The 21,623-nt window shown below is 42.8% G+C and overlaps 1 protein-coding gene across 1 annotated transcript in view; it reads right to left on the bottom strand.

Annotated features, from left to right (window-relative positions):
- Positions 1-13,944, bottom strand: part of SLC17A8 (solute carrier family 17 member 8) — a 66,152-nt gene extending 52,208 nt beyond the window's left edge. Inside the window, exon 1 of the mRNA XM_008004371.3 lies at positions 13,334-13,944. Coding sequence (XP_008002562.3) covers positions 13,334-13,434 — 101 coding nt within the window. The 5' untranslated portion in view covers positions 13,435-13,944. The remainder of the gene's footprint in view (positions 1-13,333) is intronic.
- Between the last annotated feature and the right edge of the window lie 7,679 nt (positions 13,945-21,623).

Below are 21,623 nucleotides of genomic sequence, written 5' to 3'. Positions count from 1 at the left end.
CACCTAGAATCCCAGCTACTCAGGGGGCTGAGGCAGGAGAATCACCTGAACCCAGGAGGCAGAGGTTGTAGTGAGCTGAGATCATGCCTTTGCACTCCAGCCTGGGTGACAAGAGCAAAACTCCATCTCAAAAAAAAAAAAAAAAAAAAGAATTTAGATTAATTGACAGAGTTTAAAAACCAAGGCCCAGCTCAGTGGCTCACACCTGTAATCCTGGAACTTTGGGAGACCAAGGTGAGAGGATTGCTTGAGGGTAGGAGTTTGAGGCCAGCCTGGGCAACACAGTGAGACCCCCATCTCTACTTTTTAAAATTGTATTAAATAAATAAATAAATAAATAAATATCAGAAGATAGCTCAAAAAAGCAGAAACAAGCAAACATATAAAACCTTAGATTTCTTGTTTATTCTGAAAAATCTGAAGACCTGAAATTATCAAGCTCTCACTCTGTCATGGTTACAATTGGCTCTCAATTTACCACAGTTCCCACCACTCCCTATTGTCACTTCCACAGTGAGCTCAGTTGCCACTTAACATTATACTTGCACTGTTACTTTTCTAGTAGTTAAAATCAAGACATAAGAAAAATATGTTTTGTACTCATGTCTGTATCAAAAGTTGAAAAATAAAAATTAGACTAGTAGCACACATATGGAGCAGACAACCATCATTTACCACTGTCGAATATCTTAATGACTTCTTGATATTTTGAATCTTGCTGGAGCAGCAAAAAAAAAAAAAAAAAAAAATCAAAAACAAAACAAAACCAAAAAACCTACTTTTCCTAGACTCTCTTGCAGCTACAATGAAGTCATGAGAGGTGAACTCTGTTAAATTTGAAGCACTTGAATAAGATTTAGATACGGGACAGAACAAGAAGAGGATACAGCATGCAGGGGAATGGTAGTGCAGATGGTTTCGAATGCAACAGAGGCAACTGGCTCCTCTGTGACTGCTGTGGCAGAATTTCTGGAACAAGTCATGAATATAATCAGCACTTAGAGGCAGCCAGTGGTAGCAGCTGTGTTTTATCCAGAACAGTCTAGTGGTATGTGTTCTCTGCCGCTTTTTTCCTAGAGATAGAGCATCCAGACCTGATCCTTCCAGGAAGTCTGAACAATTCCTAACATTCTTTTATTTTTTGTTTATTTATGTTTTCGAGATGGGGTCTTGCTCTGTCGCCTAGGCTGGAGTGCAATGGTGTGATTTCGGTTCACTGCAACCTCTGCCTCCTGGGTTCAAACAAGTCTCCTGCCTCAGCTCCTGAGTAGCTGGGATTACAGGCACGCACCACCATGCCCAGCTAATTTTTGTATTTTTAATAGAGATGGGATTTCACCATGTTGGCCAGGCTGGTCTCAAACTCCTGACCTCAGGTGATCCGCCACCCGCCTTGGCCTCCCAAAGTGCTGGAATTACAGGGGTGAGTCACTCCACCTGGCCTAATTCCTAACATTCTTTACTAAATTTCATTCCCCTTTAGCTAGAGTGGATTCTGTCGATTGCAACTAAGAACTTTGAATGATACAACGTATTTCCTTGCAGAAGTGGAGACTATTTCTATGTGTTAATATGTAGTATGTCTATGTCAAGATATATAATATGGTTGCTTTACTCTGTAGGTATTGAATCTATAGACCCTACCAACCTTTAAGAAGCACTTAGAAAATCTGATTGTTGTAAAAGTATTTGGGAGAAGTTGGAAAAAGAGAGAATATAAACTTTAGATGAGAAAATATACTTTTGAGCTAAGAAAAGATACCGGGAGCAGGAGTCGTAGAATCTGATGAACATTTACATCAAGAGGCAGGTAAGTATGCCCGCGAATGGATCCTGAATGTTCTAGATTTCGAGGGAGTAGGGTAGTAAAGTTGGATAAGGGAGAGTTTGTCAATATGGTAGGTGATTGAATTGTGTCCTCCAAAAAAGATATGTTGATGTTCTAACCCCCAATTCCTTATTTGGAAATGGGGTCTTCACAGATGTAATCAAGTTAACATGATGTCATCCTAGATTAATTTCATGACTGGTGTCCTTATAAGAAGAGGGGAATTTGAACACATAGACCCCGACACCAGGGGAGAAGGCCATGTGACAACAAATGCAGGAATTGGAGTGATGCATCCACAAGCCAAGACATGCCTGGGATTCCCAGCAGCTACCAGCAGCCAGAAAGAGGCAAGCATGAGGCCTCCTTCAGAGCCTTCAGGGGGAACTTGACCCTACCAACACCTTGTGTTTGGACTTCTGGACTCCAGAATTGTGAGAGAATAAGTTTCTGTTGTTTTAAGCCACCCGGTTTGTGGTACTTTGTTACAGCAGCCCTAGGAAACTAATAAAGGGGGCATGGTTCCATGACACAGGGTCTAACATCCCTTCAAAGGCCTTAAGAGAAATGGTCCTGATAAACTGCTAATACAGTTCTTGGAAACTTAAACAAAATAGAGATGTCCAGAGGAGCCTGGTGATTTTAAAATGTAATTCTGTACTAATTTCTAGTCATTATTACACAGTACACAGAGATATAGGATATGACCACCATGACTTTAAAAAAAAAAAAAAATTGAAAGCTGGGCACAGTGGTTCACGCCTGTAATCCCAGCAATTTGGCAGGCTGAGGTTGGGAGGATGGCTTGAGCCCAGGAGTTCAAGACTATTCTAGGCAACATAGCGAGACCTTCATCTCTACAAAATATTTTTAAAATTAGCCAAGTATGGTGGCTCGCAACTGTAGTCTCAGCTACTCAGGAGGCTGAGGTGGGAGGATTGCTTGAGCCTGGGAGGTTGAGGCTGCAGTGAGGTATGATTGTGCCACTGCACTCCAGCCTAGGTGACAGAGTGAGACCCTGTCTCAAATAAATAAATAAATAAAAGAATAAAAAATTATCCATTCCAGGAGAGAACGCCCAAGGCCACAAGAGTGTCCTGACTTGGGTTAGTCCAGGTCTATATCCTCTCTTTTCCTTCATTGTTATATAAACCTAATTTACAAGCCTATTTCATTTTTTAATGCCTGGTAGAAAAATTGCTGAATTTGAACCAATCATAGTGACGAATTGCTGATAATTAAACTGGCTATCTTCTATTCCTTTAAGTAAAGTTTTGATCTCTGTTATTTGGAATATAAGAATTCTGTAACTGTTCTATCTTTAATGTTGAGCACACTCTTGATCAATTAAAAGGTCTCTCTTTAACTTATTTTTTTTTTAATGAGAAATGTTGGGAACTGTTATAGCAGATTATAAAGAAAGATCGAAAGGCTCAAATAAATGACTATGCAGGAATGGATTTTCTATGTAAGACCAGAAAACCCACAAACGAACTATATTCCTCGGGAGGCCTGAGGAATACTCCTGCTCCTAAGACAATAAGGAATGCAGTGGTGATGGGGCCACCAGCACACTGAGATGCTCAGAAGCTGCTGCCCTCTGCTGGCTGAGGCTTACCGTAGGAGGTGCTGCTCCAGAACCAGTGGCAATTGGGATGATTGGCAGCACTTAACCATCATAGGCAAGGGCAGGAAATTCAGAATGACAGTTAGGGAACCAGCTCATAGGAATCTCAGGGATGACTCACAGAACATGGTGCTCTAAGGAGCAAAAAAAATGGGCAGCCAAAAAGGGTATTGTTTCATATACATAAAACCAGAAAAGATCAAGAGCTGATGAATGAGCAGTAGGCTGAGGCTGGCCACCCCAGTGGAAAGTCACACTCTCTTGCTGAAGACTGAAGAAGACTGAAGGTTCCATGACTAAGGAACCTGCAACACCGTAGAAGAAAATGCAGTTGTGATGCCCACAGTCCTTCCCCGAAGGAGTCTACCACCATTAATTTGGGTAAACATACACTGAAGAAAGAGAAATACCTCGATCTTTTGCAGACTTTTGGGTAAAGCGGCAAGCTGATGTTGATACTCAGGGATTTATAGCACTATCCTGCCTCCGTTAGAGTGAGGCTTATGAGGGTCAAGTAATAAGTGGAGTCCTGGCACAGGTTCGTCTCATAGTGAGTTCATGTCCCTGGACCCACCCAGTGGTCATTTCCCCATGTATGATTCCCACATGTATAATTGGAAGACAGACACCTAGCATTTGGAAAACCCTTTCAGTGGTTCCTCGACTTGTAGAATAAAAGCTATTGTAATAGAAAAAAAAGTCAAATGGAAATCCTTAAAACTGTCATCCCTGGGTAAGAAGATAAATCAAAAACAGTATTATATTATGCAGAATGACAGAGATTATTGCACCTTCAGAGATTTAAAGGATGCAGAGGTGGTAGCCCCCATTAGATCCCAATGTAATTCACCAGCCTAGGCCCCTGAAAAAAAAAAAAAAAAAAAAAAAAAAAAGAAGGGATCATGGTGGATGACAGGGAACTACCACACTCTTAACTCGTACATAGCTTGCCTGTCTTGATCTGGTGCATTCTTTCCATATCCATTAGAAAGGAGGCTAAGAAGTTCACAATGACATGAGATGAACCACCGTATATATCCGTGGATTGTTCTCTCTCATAATATAGTCAGAGAGACCTTCTGGACCAGCTGCAGAACATCACATTGATCTATTATGACCAATAGACGACATTATGTTGTTTAGACCTCAGGAGCAAGAACTGACAAGTACTCTGGATGCCTCAGTATGACATGTGTGCTTCAAAGGGTGGGAAAAAATTGCTACAAAGATCACAGGTCCATCACATGGGCGAAGTTCACAGGGGTCTAGTGTTCGAGACATTCCAGAATATTCCCTTCAAAGTGAAGGCAAAGTTATTGTGCTTTGAACTTCCTGCCACTAAGGAAGAAGCACAATAGTTGGCAGACCTCTTTGGGTTTTTGAGGCAGTGTATTCAACACTTGGGAATATTGTTCTAACCCACTTATTCCATGACATAAAAAACTGCTGGTTTTTAATGAAATCCAAAAACAAGAAAATGTTCTGTAGCAAGTCCAGGCTGCAATAAGAGTGATCTTGCCACTAGGGCTGTATTCTCCAGCATACCCTTGGCACTAAAGTCATCTGAATAGGAAAAGACACTATATGAGGTTTCTGTCAAAACTCAATAGGAGAAATACAGCACAAAGCCTTAGGATTTTGGGACAAGGCCATATCATCTATAGTAGAGAAATATACAACAGACAAAAAACAAGTCATGGCATGTTACTGAGTCCTGGTGGAGATACAGCATCTGACCATGGAATATGAAGAGGCCATGCAGCATGAAGAGGCCATGCAGCCAAAACGACCTATCATGAGCTAGGTACTATCAGACCTGCGACGTCCAACTGTTCATCATGAGATGGAAGTGATCCATCTGGAATCTAACACCAGCAGGGCCACAGGGCACAAGTAAGCCCATGTGAGAGGGGCCAGGTTTCCACATGACCCATATCTGCTGTACCAATGCCTCTCCATGAGCTCACACCCATGAACAAATTACAGGAGGAAAAAAACTGAGTTTGGTCCAGAGCTGGTCAATTTGGTGTGTTACAGTGTGTTGCAAATGGACTGCTGCATACGCCAGCCCACCCAGGGATGGCCCTGAAGGACAGTGAGGGGGAAAGCCTCCCAACAGGCAGAGTTTTGAGCAGTCTCCTGGCCACATATTTTGTATATAAAGAGCAACATTCAAAGGTAGGGATATGCACGGACTCACAGACAGTGGTGAATGAATTCACTGGAGGTCAGGGGCCAGAAAAAGCAATATTGGAGGACTGGGAAGAAGATCTGGGGAAGGGATGTGGATCAGTCTATAAGAGTGGATGCCTAGTATGAGCTCTCCTGATTGCACATTATCACATGCCCCTTGGAAGAGGCACAAAACAGACGATAGGCAGGCTGACTTGGCCAGTTGATGTCAGCCAGCTTCCATCCTCAGCCACCCAGTGCTAGAGCAGTGCACTTGTGAACTGAGTAACCATGGCAGTAGGGATGGAGGCTGTGTCGGGGCTTCCACTCACCAGGACTGAGCTAGCTCCTGCTGCTGTCAGCAGCAAGACCAATGCTGAGCCCCTGAGATGGCACAATTCCTGAGGGGACAAACAAGTTTCTTGGTCACAAGTTGTTTATAACAGACCCCTTCCATCCTGGAAAGTGTAGCAATTCATCCTGACTGGGGTTAAAATACTCCATGTATGAGTTTGCCTATTCAGACTACAAGTCTCAGCCAGCATCACTATCTGAGGATTCAGTGTCTGATTTCTCAACATGGGATCTCACATCACATCTTCTCAGACCAAGACACCCAATTTATGGCGAAGATGGCATAGCAGTGGGCGCATGACAATGGGATCCCTAAGCCTGGCCATATACCACACCATCCAGAAGCTGACAGCCTGCCAGAGCTGAGCTGAAGCAGCTTTTTTTGCTTTTTTTTTTTTTTTTTTTTTTTTTTTTTTTTTGAGATGGAGTGTTGCTCTGTCACCCAGGCTGGAGTGCAGTGGCTCTATCTCAGCTCGCTGCAACCTCTGCCTCCCAGGTTCAAGCAAGCAATTCTCCTGCCTCAGCCTCCTGAGTAGCTGGGATTGCAGGTACCCACCACCACGCTGGCTCATTTTTGTATTTTTAGTAGAAAATACATGTTTTGGCCGGGCGCGGTGGCTCACGCCTGTAATCCCAGCACTTTCGGAGGCCGAGGAGGGCAGATCATGAGGTCAGGAGATGGAGACCATCCTGGCTAACGCGGTGAAACCCTGTCTCTACTAAAAATACAAAAAATTAGCCAGGGGGTGGTGATGGGTGCCTGTAGTCCCAGCTACTCAGCAGGTTGAGGCAGGAGAATGGTGTGAATGGGAGACGGAGCTTGCAGTGAGCAGAGATCAAGCCACTGCACTCCAGCCTGGGCAACAGAGCGAGACTCCATCACATACACACACACACACACACACACATATACACACACACACACACATACACACACATACATGTTTCACCATGTTAGACAGGCTGGTCTACAACTCCTGACCTCAAATGATCCACCTGCGTTGGCCTCCCAAAGTGCTGGGATTACCGGTGTGAGCCACAGCACCCGGCCTCTGAAGAAGCTTCTCAAAGATGCAGCTGCGACATCAGCTTGGAGATGAAGCCCTGGGAGGGTAAGGTGCTATACTCCAGGATGCAGTATATTCCATGAACCAACAGTTATGCACCTGTAATCCCAGCATTTTGGGAGGCTGAGGCAGGTGGATCACTTGAGGTCAGGTGTTTGAGACCAGCCTGACCAACATGCTGAAACCCCATCTCTACTAAAAATACAAAATTAGCTGGGCACAGTGGTGGGTGCCTGTAATCCCAGCTACTCGGGAGGCTGAGGCAGGAGAATTGTTTGAACCCAGTAGGCAGAGGTTGCAGTGAGCCGAGATCAGGCTGCTGCATCCAGTCTGGGTGACAGAGTGGGACTCCATCTCAAACAAACAAACAAAAAACCCAACAGTTATGATATGGTGCTGTGTGCCCAATGGGCAGAACACACAGGTCAAAGAAACAAGGCATGAGAGAAGGAGTGGCCCCACTCGCCATCATTCCCAGTAACCCACCTGAGGAATGTCTCATCTCTTCAACTTAGGCTCTGAGAGTCTAGAAATCCTGATTCACAAGGAAGAATTCTTCCATTTAGGAACACAATGGAAATCTCAGTCAACATATGGTTATGACAGCTGCTCAGCCACTTTGGGGTCCTTGTGCCAAGACCGGAAGACATGGCAAGAAGTCACTACAGTGGTAAGGGTCATGGATCCTGATCTTCAGGAGGAACCAGAACTGTCACTTCATCATGGGAGCAGGAAGAAATATGTCTGGCACCCACATGATCCACTGAGACATCCTCTGATACTCCCTTGGCTAGTTTTTAACTCTCAGTGGGCAAATACAGTAACCATGACCTGGTGAGTTTATGTTAACCAAGGATTTAGACTTCTCAGGGATGAAGAGCTGGGGCAACCCATCACGCAAAACAACAGAAGTGAGGGGAATCAAAAGCGGTAGAGAGGAGGGACCAGTCATCACAGTGGGACCTGGACTCTGTCTTAATAACTCTTCTTTGGAAGGCTCCTCGGGAATTACAACCATAGAGTCTTGGAGAAGCTGTACCTGGATGGCATGAACTTCATGTGAGAAGCAAGTTGATCTGAGCGGTGCAGTGGGTGGGCTGTCATAGACACCATCGCGCACTCCTCAGATCCCCTTGATGGGCAAGCACAATTCTACTTCCAGAGCTGCTAGCAGGTCACGGTTGCTGTATTTTCCCATTTACAGTTAAAACTAGGTGGGGTGCGGTGGCTCGTGTCTGTAATTCTAGCACTTTGGGAGGCCAAGGCAGGAAGATCTCCTGAGCCCAGGAGTTTAAGACCAGCCTAATCAACATGGTGAGACCCCCATCTCTATTATTTTAAAAATTAAAATTAAAAAAATAATAAAACTAGCCCAGGCAGTATCAGGAGATGTCCGAGTGGGCCACCCAGGTGCCAAACACATTTCTTCCTGCTCCCACGATGAGGTGACAGTTCTGGTTCCTCCTGAGGATCAGGACCCCATGACCCTTGCAACCATGGTGACTCCTTGCCGGGGCTTCTAGTCTTGGCATGAGGAACCCTGGAAAACTTCCCACTGCTCAGTGGCCTCCAAAGAAACCCCTCACCCACCCCCATCAACCCAGAGCTGATGACTGACTGAGGCAGAGATATAAAAGGCTGCCCCACTTGCCCCAAAGGAAGGACCAGCACATGGCTTATGCTCCAGAGCCTTCCCCTGTGGATCTGGCCCCCGGGCATTGTGAGTGTGCATCCTTGCTTGGCTCTTTCTCCTTTCTTTTTTTTTTTTTTTTTTGTTTTTTGAAGACGGAGTCTCCCGTTGTCATCCAGGCTGCAGTGCAGTGGTGTGATCTCGGCTCACTGCAACCTCTGCCTCCCGGATTCGAGCAATTCTCCTGCCTCAGCCTCCTGAGTAGCTAGGACTATAGGCCTATGCCACCATACCTGGCTAATTTTTTGTCTTTTAGTAGAGACGGGGCTTCACCGTATTGCCCAGGCTGGTCTCAAACTCCTGAACTCAGGCAATCTACCCGCCTTGGACTCCCAAAATGCTAGGATTATAGGCATGAGCCACCTCATCCAGCCTCTCCTTTCCTTTGTTGTTTTACTCCCTCCCAGTTTTTTCAGGAAAAGCTCATTAATTCACATTATAGGCTCACCCAAATCCCTGTCTCAGGCTATGCTTTTTAGGGAACCTACCTAAGACAGAGGTGAAGTAAAGCAGGAAAGAGGGACGGAGAAGAGGGCAGGAGGAGGAGGGCAGGTGAGCTTCATGTTTCAATAGAATGGCCAGGAAAGTGGGGATCTTTGAGCAGAGACTTGAAGAAAGTGAGGGAATGAGCCATTAGGCTATCTGGGAGGAAAGCATTTAAGCAAAAGAAACAGATAGGGCGAAAGCTGGGACAGGAGTGGATCTGGGGAGTTCTAATAAGAGCCAGGAGGCCCGTGAATCCAGAGTAGAGTGAGGTAGGTAAATGTCACAGATGAACTCAGAGAGCCGTCCAAAAGTCCTAGATCACAGAGGACCTTGAAGGCCATTGAAAGGACACTGGCTTTAACTCTGAGTGAGGTAGCTTTGAGCAGGGGTGAGATGTAATCTGACTTGGTTTCCTAGAGTCACCCCATTGCAGCCAAGTTACCAGAGGTCATGCAGGCAGGGAAGTAAGGGATGTTGCACCAATTGGAACCCAGGATCGCCTGATCTCAGAGCAAGCTTTAACACACTCGCCTTTGTTGATGGAGCAGGAAGTGCATATCTGGCACACTCCTGAATGCTAAGGACAGACACAATGCAGGGACTAGTTTCATTTAAAGGGAAGAGAGACATACTTGTAAAGAGACCAGACTCTCCTTAAGCCTCCCTTGGAGAAAGCCTTCAATAAAGGTACAACCAGTTAGGAGAATAGCCCATACTTGCCAGCAGGTCCAGAAGTTGCTGGCTACATTGCAGTCCAAGTATACCTCCCTAAATAAGCGGCCCAATATCAAGACAGTCAGTAGGAAGAGGAAAGACACTTGATTAGAAAGGTAACATAATGTAGTGATTAAGAATGATGGGCACAGAATATCTGGTTTGAAACCCAGCTCTGACATTTACAAGCTGTGTGACCTTGGACAAGCTACTTAACCTCTCTGTGCCTCAGTTTTCTCATCTGTAAAATTGTTGCTAGATGCTGTGGCTCATGCCTGTAATCCTAGCACTTTGGGAGGCCAAGGAGGCAGGATGGCTTGAGGCCAGGAGTTTGAGGCTGCAGTGAGCTATGATCACATCATTGTACTCCAGCCTAGGCAACAGAGCGAGACCCTATCTTAAAAAAAAAGTTGTAATTATAGTAATCCCCTCTCTATGGGGTTTTTAATAGAGTTAAATGAGTTTACTCATCTGAAAGATACTGTTTTGTTTGTCACTATTATGTTTTTTAGACATGAACAATTAAAGGATACATAAATTATAATTTAAATTGAACAAATCTGCATGTCAATTTCTAGACATTAATTTCCAAGTTCAATGCTTTCTATGTCATCTATATAATTCAATACTAAACTATAAATGAGTGCATCTTCTTTCTTCATACACTTCTAATATATTATTTTACCTTTAGCTGATTAATTGCTCAGCTGCTTCTTATCAATGACTGTTTTCCAGGAAGGTTAATCATGCCTGACTGTAATCAACCCTGTGTGCGAACTCTCAAATGCTTCCCTGTGCAATTGCCACTCCCCTGACCGTGAGGAATACTGTGATTAAAAAGCATCTCAAGAATTCCATTTAGATGATGACCTCAGCCTCAAACATTATTAGACAGCCGTGATTTACATTGCCTTGTAAGTTAGAATGTAGGGGCTTCTAGCTTCCAAATTCTCCTACAAAACAGAAAACAGTTCTTTGTGATTTTTTTACATCGGATTCTGTCAACTGGTTTTATGTGAAAAGCAATGAAATGAGAGGGAAATGCCCAGTATATGCCAGGCTCTGGGCAGGGTCATTTACATACAATTACCTTATACACCTGCGGTTAATGCCAAACATGCGGCAGAGCTGGTCTTGATAATGCCTCACTAGAACTGAGGATCAACTCGAATCACCGCTCAAGCAATGTCTGTTTTCACTTCTTCTGCCAATAATCTCTCTATAGATCACTGAAAACAGGCATTTGACCTTGGCTTTATTTTTTCTAAAGCCATTCTACAATTAGGACAACTATGACAATATCTAGTATTTGTTTAGTGCATTCTCTGTCCCTAGCACTGTGCTAGCTGTTTTTCTATTGTTCTGAGGAAACTGTTCAAACAGTCCTAGACACATAGCCCAATTTCTGGTTGAGGTCACACAATTTGGAAAATCACCAATTTTGTTATATCCCTAAGCAAACCAATTTGGTAAATAAAAAGATCTCCATGTGGCTCCTCCAATCCAACATAGCAAAACCGGCTCTTAGATCAATAATTCCTATTGAAAAAAGCAATTAAATTTCAAAAAAATCGATTAAACTTAAGTTTGAAAAGAAAATTCCTAAGTATTATTTTATATCAAGTATTTTATAAACTAAGGCAGAGTTTGCTGTTTATAATGGTGAGTATGGCCCAACATCATGGGTTTTTTAATTTTATTTTGTTTTTTTGTTTTGTTTTGTTTTGTGTCTGCCACCCTGGCTGGAGTACAGAGGCACGATCTTGGCTCACTGCAACCTTAAATGTCTGGGCTCAAGCAATACTCCCACTTTTTGGGAAGCTAAGATGACAGGCATGCGCCATCATGCTGGCTAATTTTTTATATTTCTGTAGAGGCATGGTCTCTCTATGTTCCCCAAGCTAGAGGCATGGTCTCTCTATGTTCCCCAAGCTAGTCTCGAACTTCTGGCCTCAAGCAATCCTCCCACCTCCGCCTCCCAAAGTGCTGGGATTACAGGCGTGAGCCACTGCGCCTGGCCTATGGTTTTCATTCTTGGCTTTGCCAGATTCCTTTGTCATCACTTGAATAAGCCAATTAAGCTATTGTGTTTATTATGCAAAAATTATTTTTGCATTTCTAATCAAATGAACGCCATCACAATAAGATGTTACCTGGGGAGTGCTCAACAGAAGGATAAAACACTCTGAAAAAAATGTTATTGTAATTTTTTCTATATTTGGCTGGTTTCTGCTGCTGTCATTGAGCTAGGTTTTCATCTAGACATGCTAATTCAGTGTAGGTCTCATTGAAGCCTTTTTGTCTTTAATTACTAAAATAATAAGGTGTCCAACCCTTTTTTTTATTAGGAAAGCTTATTAGCAGTGATACAATGGAAAATTTAACACTGATAAGAGCATATGTGTCTTAAAACACAAGAAATGGGATAAATCTCAGATTGCCTGGAAATAGTCCTTTAAATGAAAAAGTTTTTAAATTTAAGAGATAACAGAAAAGTTAAAGGACACACCAGATGACATTTTCACTCACCAGGATTAGAAATAATCATCCAAGCAAATGAAAAGCTTATCAAAGGTATTTTTCACATTTATTTATATCAGAGAGATAAAGCAGTCATTTTACCTTGCACATAAGGACCACTTATGAAATCATTTATATAATTTGAGAAGGCATTTACTATGTCTATACAAATTCATAAATTAAAATGTCACATTAATTCATTCATTTATGGCAAACTCTCCTTCCACTAATATATTTTACTTTAAAAAATATTTACTTTTTGGTTTGGACTAAAATCTCATTCAATTCAATGATAGTACTTAACATTTTCCCACTGCAATTATGTGAGATTTTCTGCTTTAAAGAAATTTTTTAAGTTACCTCCTTCAGACTAATGTGTAACTATCCTTCTCTTTGCAAACTATACAATCAGGAACCACTTTACATATTTTATTAAATAAGCTAAAAATTACAAATATTTAATTTTCATTTATAGTGGAAAGATTCAGTGAAAAACTCATAAAAATTATTTCAGTTCAAGGCATAACTATATTTGTCATTACTAATGAATTAACATAAAATATTATCTCCCTAAATATTTTCTAATTCAATGCCAAACATACCATATGCAATATCATCATCTCCAGAAAGTGCTAATCCAGCTATATAAACAGAATACTTGTCTTGATATTTTTCTAATACAACCCAATACTTTTAATGCATCTGTTTTTCCTTCAGGCATAGACTACTGGAGCTAGAAGGGGCTCCAGAAGGATCTAATCTGACCCATCCTCTCCACATTAAAGTGTGGTTTTAAAAACGTGATACCAAATCTCTCACATATTGGCAATACGAAGCTACTCAGAAAGGAACTAAAGTTCACATTCAAACTTTACCTTTGTAAAATTCCCAAAGAATCTCCCACGGCGTTCTTCACTCCCTCCTTCCCAGGTTTCAGAATTTTTTCTTTGAAGGTATCAAATGCTTTAAAAGGCATTTTGAATGAAGGGTACCTCTGAGCCGTTAACAGTCAGTCTCAGAAACTGTCATCCTTTCTCATTTCCAGTGTGAGGACCACCTTGTTTCCCTTGGTGAACACCTGGAAGTCAGTTCTCATGGAGGGAATTACTCAAAATCAAAAAGGAGATGAAACCCAGCCCGGGTCTTCCAAGACAAGACAACTCCCTCCTGTCTCTGCTCCCCACCCCTCCAAAAAAGAGGCCAAGGGATGTCTGGCTGGGAATTCAGCCCCTTGCAAAAGCTACACGCTCTGCAGCAGCCTGTGGCCGCTGTCTCAGGCAGCCACTCTCAGACTGAGCGCAGCCTCTCTCTGTCCCTGGGCTGCAGCTGGGGACGCTAACATGAACTCCAGACCACCAGAAGTCCTGAGACCAGCAGCAGCATCCGTGGCCTAGCTCCAGCCCCTGCAGCCAGCCGCGTCCCCCTCCTGCCCCACCCCAGCTCGCCTGCGGCTCTCACCAAGTGAGCCTTTCCAAGGTGATGCTATAGTAACCGGCACAATACCTGCCCCTCAGCCGCCTCGGCTTATGAATGGGCTCTCAGCCAGAGCAAGCACCCAGAGAGAAGTTTATGAAACATTTACAACCCTCTGCTTTTCTGAGGTCTGGCCCTGCAGACAGGCTCACAGCCACCACTCCATGTCTTTTATTCCCCTCATGAGAGCCATGAAGCCATTTTTCAGCCAGCCACTAGCATGGATGTGGTCCCAGGAGCAACTTGCATTTGAGTAGCCCAAATGCAAAACCCAGGCCACATACATCCAGGAGGACATTTATTTGCTCCTAATCAACAGAGCAGGCTCTCTTAAAGTATGATAGTAGATGCCATTTGGAACCATCTACTTGAAGATTTCTGAGCCGAAAGATATCAAGAACCTGCTTAGAACTCTCCACTGACTCCTCAGGATAAATAAAATTATTTTTGTTTTTTCCCCTTTTCTCCCTCTAGATGGCCTTTTTTTTTTTTTTTTTTTTTTTTTACCTTAAGTTCAGGGACACATGGGCAGAATGTCATGTGCAGGTTTGTTACATAGGCATACATGTGCCATGGTGGTTTGCTGCACCTATAAACCCATCATCTAGGTTTTAAGCCCCAGTTGCATTAGGTATTTGTCCTAATGCTCTCCCTCTCCTTGCCCCCCAACCTTCGTCTGGCTCCGGTGTGTGATGTTCCCCTCCCTGTGTCCATGTATTCTAATCATTCTACTATAAAGACATCTACACGTATGTTTATTGCAGCACTATTTACAATAAAATTCTTTATCATGGCACCCAAGACCTTTCCCTGGGACCCCAAGTTTTTCTTCTTGTCACTCTGCTTTCCACATCCTCATTTCACTGAACTCAGCAAGCTCCCTATCGCCTCTGGGCTTTATTCAAGCTATGCCCTCTGCCTGGGTAACTCTCTGCAACCCTTCATCTGGGTAACTTCTAGGGGTTCTCAGGTCATGCTAATGTATCAATCCTCTAGAAAACTGCATAGGCAAGGTGAGATGTCCCTCCTGTGTGCCTCCAAATCACCTGTCCTCTGCCCCAGCAGGACCTGGCAGGGAGTGGGTGTTACCTAAATACTTGTTGAACTGCGGCTGAAACGTTGCACGTTGTGGCCACATTTATGGGCAGCAGGATGACGCCTCTGTAACTGCTACTGTGGTGGAAAAAAACTCTTCATCTTTGAGGCTCCTGTGTTCCAATCCCCCAGTCTACATGCGACTGACAAATCATAGGCTGTAGGTTCTCAGGCTCCCCAGGAGTCATTTTCACAAGACCAGTCAATATCCTCTGCAAGCCACTGTCCAAATTCTCCAAGATTTGACTTAAGTTCAACTAAGTCCGTGCTGAATCCTTGGTAGGCTAAATATTGCTAATATCTTTTGAGCTCTTTCTAGGGTCCTGGCTCTGTGTTAAGCACTTTTTTTTTTTGAGACCGAGTCTCACTCTGTCGCCCAGGCTGGAGTGCAGTGGCGCGATCTCGATTAACTGCAAGCTCTGTCTCCCCGGTTCACACCATTCTCCTGCCTCAGCATCCCGAGTAGCTGGGACTACAGGCGCCCGCCACCATGCCCGGCGAATTTTTTGTATTTTTAGTAGAGATGGGGTTTCACCGTGTTAGCCAGGATGGTCTCGATCTCTTGACCTTGTGATCCGCCTGCCTCAGCCTCCCAAAGTGCTGGGATTACAGGTGTGAGCCACTGCGCCCAGCCCAGCACTCTTGAAGTATCACCACAATCTTCCCAGCACGGCTTTGTGCTAAATAACTTCTTATTTTCCCCAATTTTATTGGCAAGAAACTGAGATAAAAAGAGGTTAAACTTACTTGAGATCATACAGCTAGTAAGTAGCAGAGCCAGGTTTCAGATCCAAACAGCCTGGCTCCAACCTTTTCTTTTCTTTCTTTCCTTCCTTCCTTCCTTCCTTCTTTTCTTTCTTTCCTTCCTTCCTTCCTTCTTTCCTTCCTTCCTTCTTTCCTTCCTTCCTTCCTTCCTCCCTTTCTTTTTCTTCCTTCCTTCCTTCTTTTTTTCTTTCTTTCCTTTTTCTTTCTTTCTTTCCTTCTTTCTTTCTTTCTTTCTTTTCTTTCTTTCCTTTCTTCTTTCCTTTTCTCTCTTCTTTCTTTCCTTCCTTCCTTCTTTCTCTTTCCTTCTCTTTCTCTCTCTCTCTCTCTCCCCCCGTCTGTCTCCACCTCCCTCCCTCCCTCCTTCTCCCCCCACACACTTTACTGAGACATATTTTGCATTTCAAATAATTCACCCATTTCAAGTGGACAATTCAGATTGTTATAAATTTACTGAGTTGTGTAACCATCACCAGAAAGCAGTTTTAGAGTATTTCCACCCCAATTAGATCCTTCATTTTCACTGTTAATCCTCATCTCCCATCCCATATCCTGCAACCACTAATCTACCTTCTATCTCTATAGATTTGCCTTTTCTGACATTTCATGTAAATAGAATCATACAGTTTATGGTTGCTTGTGTCTGGTTTCTTCCACTCACTATAATGATTCTGAGGTCTGTTCATGTCACAGCATGTATCAATAGTTTGTTCCTTTTCTCTTTTTTGTTGAGTAATGCTTCATTGTAAGGATATAACACATTTTTTGTATCTCCATTGACCTGTTGATGGACATTTAGAATGGTTTATAAAAAGACAGTTGCTTCTAAAAGGAAAATTTCTGGTCACCAACCTTCCCATCATAACCCCTCAAGACTGAGAACATGAGGCCCCAGGAATTCACAGTCTAATCATTCCACTAAGTATTTACATGTCTTAAATATTGAGTATTCATAATATCCAATTTCTGGATATGATGAATAAGACTTATGAATATTTGCATATAAGTCTGTGTGAATATATGTTTTCATTTCTCTTGGATAAATACCTAGGAGTAGAATTGCTGGATGATAAAGTAAGTGTAGGTTTAACTTTTTAGGAAATGACCAAATTATTTTCCAAAGTGGATAATTTACATTCCCCGGAGCAAGCAGGCGGGTTCTCATTTCTCCACATCCTTGCCATATTTGCTTTCTGTCTTTTTGGTGTAACCATTCTAAAAGGTGTAACATGGTATCTTGTTGTGGTTTTAATTTGTGTTTCCATGGTGACTAGTGACCATCTTTCCATGTGCTTTGTAGTCATTCATATTCTTTTTGGTAAAATTTTTATTCACTCTTGTTGCCTTTTTTTCTTTTTTTTGAGACAGAGTTGCACTCTTTTCACCCAGTCTGGAGTGCAATGGCGCCATCTCAGCTCACTGCAACCTCCGCCTCCCAGGTTCAAGTGATTCTCCTGCCTCAGCCTCCCAAATAGCTGAGATTACAGGTGTGTGCCACCATGCCCAGCTAATTTTGTATTTTTAGTAGAGACAGGGTTTCACCATGTTGGCCAGGCTGGTCTCAAACTCCTGACCTCAGGTGATCTGCCCATCTCGGCCTCCCAAAGTGTTCGGATTATAGGCGTGAGGCACCACCACACCCAACCTTTTGCCCATTTTTGTAAGTGGGTTTTTATCTGTTTATTACTGAGGTATATGAGTATATATTCTGGATACAACTTCTTTATTAGATACATGTTTTAGAAATATTCTCTCCCAGTCTCCTGTTTGTCTTTTCATTTTATTTGTTCTTCATTTTGGACTGCAAAAATTTTGAATTTTGATTAGGTCCAAAGTATTCATTTTTTCTTCTTTTATAGACTGTGCCTTTGTTGTTCTATCTAAGAAATATTTGCATAACCTGAAGTCTCAAAGATGTTTTCCAATGTTTTCTTCTATAAGTTTTATTGTTTTAGCTCTTACACTTAAGTCTATGATCTATTTTTTGTTTATTTTTAGGCTGGGCGCAGTGGCTCACACTTGTAATCCCAGCACTTTGGGAGGCTCAGGTGGGAGGATCACTTGAGCCCAGGAGTTTGAGACCAGCCTGGGCAACATAGTGAGACCCTGTCTCTACAAAAAATACAAATTATTAGCCAGGTGTAGTGGCATGAGCCTGTAGTCCTAGCTTCTCAGGAGGCTGAGGCAGGAGGATCCCTTGAGCCCAGGAGGTCGAGGCTGCAGTGAACTGTGACTGTACCACTATACTCCAGCCTCGGCAACAGAACAAGACCTTGTCTCAAAAAAATACAAAAATAAAAAATAGTTTGTTTTTATATATAATGTGAAATAAATGTCTAACTTCATCATGCAGATATTCACTTGTCCCAGCATTATTTGTTAAAAGTATTATCCTTTCTTTAATAAATTACCTTGGCAACTTTGTCAAAAATCTACTGAATATAAGGATTTATTTCCAGACTATCGGTTCTGTTCTATTGATCTATACATCTATTCTTTTTTTTTTTTTTTTTCAGACAAGATCTGACTCTGTCTCCCAGGCTGGAGCACAGTAGTGCTATCTCAATTCACTGCAACCTCCACCTCCCAGGCTCAGACCATCTTCCCACCTCAGCCTCCAAGTAGCTGGGACTACAAGTATGCACCACTATGCCTGACCAATTTTTGTATTTTCTGTAGAGATATTGCCAGGCTGGTCTTAAATGAACTCCTGGCCTCAAGCGATCCACCTGCCTTGGCCTCCCAAAGTGCTAAGATTACAACAGTGAGCCACTGTACCCAGTCCATTGTGTGTATTTTTATGCCAGTACCACATTGCCTTGACTGTAGCTTTATAGTAAGTTTTTAAATTGAAAAATGAAAGTTTTCCACTTTTGCTCTTTTTTAAAAATTGTTTTGGCTATTCTAGATCTTTTGCATTTCCTATAAATTTTAGGAACACCTTGTTCCTGCCTCAGGATTATGTTATTTCTTTTTAGAGATGGGGTCTCACTCTGTTGCCCTGGCTGGAGAGCAGTGAGTGACTCGATCATGGCTCACTGCAGCCTCAACCTCCCAGGCTCAAGCGATGCTCCCACCTCAGCCTCATAAGTAGCTGGGACTACAGGTGTGGACCACCACACCCAGCTAATTAAATTTTTTTTTTTTTTTTTTTTTTTTTTTGTAGAGACAGGGTCTCACTATGTTGCCTATGCTAGTCTTGAACTCCTGGGCCTAAGCGATCTTCCTGCCTTGTCCTCCCAAAGTGCTGGGATTACAGGCGTGAGCCACCATGCCCGGCCCTCAGCTTGTTCCTAAACACTTCAGTTTCAACAACAAAATTCTGTCTAGCCCTGGCTTTTAAAAACATAGTTTCTGGTCACCAACTTTCCCATCATAACCCCTCAAGACTGAGAATAGGAAGGCCCCAGGAATCCTCATGTCTAATCATTCCACCAAGTATTTGCCTGTCCTCAAAAAGCTCACTCATTCATTAAAAGCAAATACAGTAACAATAAACCATGATAGACACACTCTCTTACCGAAAGCATCCGCTGGTGGAGCTTCTAACCCATTCCTCCAGCCCAACATACCCTTATGTTCCTTATCTTTTAGAGCACATAATGGAAGCAATACTAGGCAAAGACCACATCCATCTCTCCTGAAGGTCAATGACTTCTGAGAGCACTAACCATTCCTGCAGAATGTATTGCTCAGGAAGCATACCTAATCTGCAGTTTCTTGTGGTGATTTAGATGTTTGATAATAATAATAACTAAGATTTATAGAGAATTTTCTAGATGCCCGACTTTAAGCACTTAACATGCACTAATTCATTTAATTCCCCACAATGACCCTGAGGTAGGAAGTGTCATTATACCATCCACAGATGAGGAGACTGAAAGAGGTGAAGTAAACTTGTTCAAGTTCACACAGCTAGGAAACTGAGCAGAGAGAGGATATGGACCCAGAAAGTCTGACATCAGAGTTGTGCTCTTACCTTCTACAGTAGAACTGTTGATAATAGGGACTGGAAAATATAAACCAAGACTATACAGAAATGAGCCTCATCTCATTCATTTATTCATTGTTTCCTTTTCTTGAGGACCTACCTGGTAGCAGGCCCTTCTTAGGCACTGGTGATATAGGTTGAACTGTGATATTCCCCTTGAAGAAAGAAATCAACCAGAAAATGAATGAGTCCATTACAGTGCAGTGAGTCCCACAAGAGAGGGCTGGGGGAGCACAAACAAGGACACCTACCTGAGCCTGCAGATGGGCGTGGGAGAGGGCTTCCTAGATGAGGGGAGGATACTATAAACCTTCAGGAAGGAGAAAGACTGAGGCAAACAAAAGGAAAAAATGGGGGAACAAAGACATGCATGAGACAGCATGGCATTTGGGGAACCCTGCATAGTGTTACAGAGTCAGGTAGGAATGCCCATGCGGTAGAAAACACGACTGGAATGATGATCTTGAACACTATGCAATTCAGTTGTTGCAGAAGAGCACTGAAACATGTGCTTCCCTGGTCACAACAGCAAAGACATGGAATCAACCCGCATGCCCATCAATGATAGACTGGATAAAGAAAATGTGGTACATATATATTATGGAATACTATGCAGCCATAAAAAGAAAAACATCATGTTCTTTGCAGGGACTGGATGGAGAAGGAGGCCATTATCTTTAGCAAACTAACACAGGAACAGAAAACCAAATACTGCATGTTCTCACTCACAAGTGGGAGCTAAACCATGAGAACACACGGAGACAAAGAGAAGAACAACACACACTGGGGCCTATAAGAGGCTGGAGGGTAGGAGGAGGGAGAGGATCAGGAAAAATAACTAATGGATACTAGACTTAATGCCTGGGTGATGAAATAATCTGTACAACCAACCCCCATGGCACAGTAACACACCTGCCCGTGTACCCCTGAAATTAAAAGTTAAAAAAATTAAAGGAAAAAAGCAATGACAATAATTCAACAAATAAGGATCTTAATAAAGACAAAACTTTTAAAAAAGAAAAAAACACCATGTGCTCCCCATCTCAAAATATCAAATATAGCAAAGATAGGAAATTACATGCAGTTTGAAATTCTCTGTGGGGGTGTGAAACAAAAGCCTGGGTCTGTGCTGGGGATACATAGACTGTAGATACAGTAGAAAAATAAAACCCAGCCATTGATATATATTTAATGACTTCCCATCATCCTGTACTAAAAATGCCTCTTCCCTTAGGGAAAATAATAGTAACTAAGGCATCTTTAGGGGTGCTTTCCCAGATCATAGCAATTCTTCATTCTCAGGGAACTTCCAGTCTCCCCTGCCCCCTCCCTCTCATAGTGACAGGTCTCCAAAAGTTCTGTAGCTAACTATAATGTTTCTCATCCCCCTGAGCACTGTTGAATGGACCAGGGTAGGCACTTGCATTATTTTATTTATTTATTTATTTATCTATTTATTTGAGACAGAGTCTCGCTCTGTCACCAAAGGCTGAAGTACAGTGGCACAATCTCGGCTCACTGCAACCTCTGCCTCCTGAGTTCAAGCAATTCTCTCATCTCATCTCAGCCTCCTGGCTAGCTAGGATTACAGGTGTGTGCCCCCACGCCCAGCTAATTTTTTTTTTTTTTCAGTAGACACAGGATTTCGCCATGTTGGCCAGGCTGGTCTTGAGCTCCTGACCTCAAGTGATCTGCCCAGCTCAGCCTCCTGAAGTGTTAGGATTGCAGGTGTGAGCCACCACACCTGACCTTCCTAGTAACTTAAATTTGGAATTACAAGACTGCTAGTTAATCTTGCAGGACTCTGAAATTATAACTGTAAGGTGGTTACATTAACTTTGTGG

The sequence above is a fragment of the Chlorocebus sabaeus genome, chromosome 11 (assembly GCF_047675955.1).
Source record: "Chlorocebus sabaeus isolate Y175 chromosome 11, mChlSab1.0.hap1, whole genome shotgun sequence".
Taxonomy (NCBI): Eukaryota; Metazoa; Chordata; class Mammalia; order Primates; family Cercopithecidae; genus Chlorocebus; species Chlorocebus sabaeus.
This window is presented reverse-complemented; position numbering and strand designations above follow the sequence as displayed.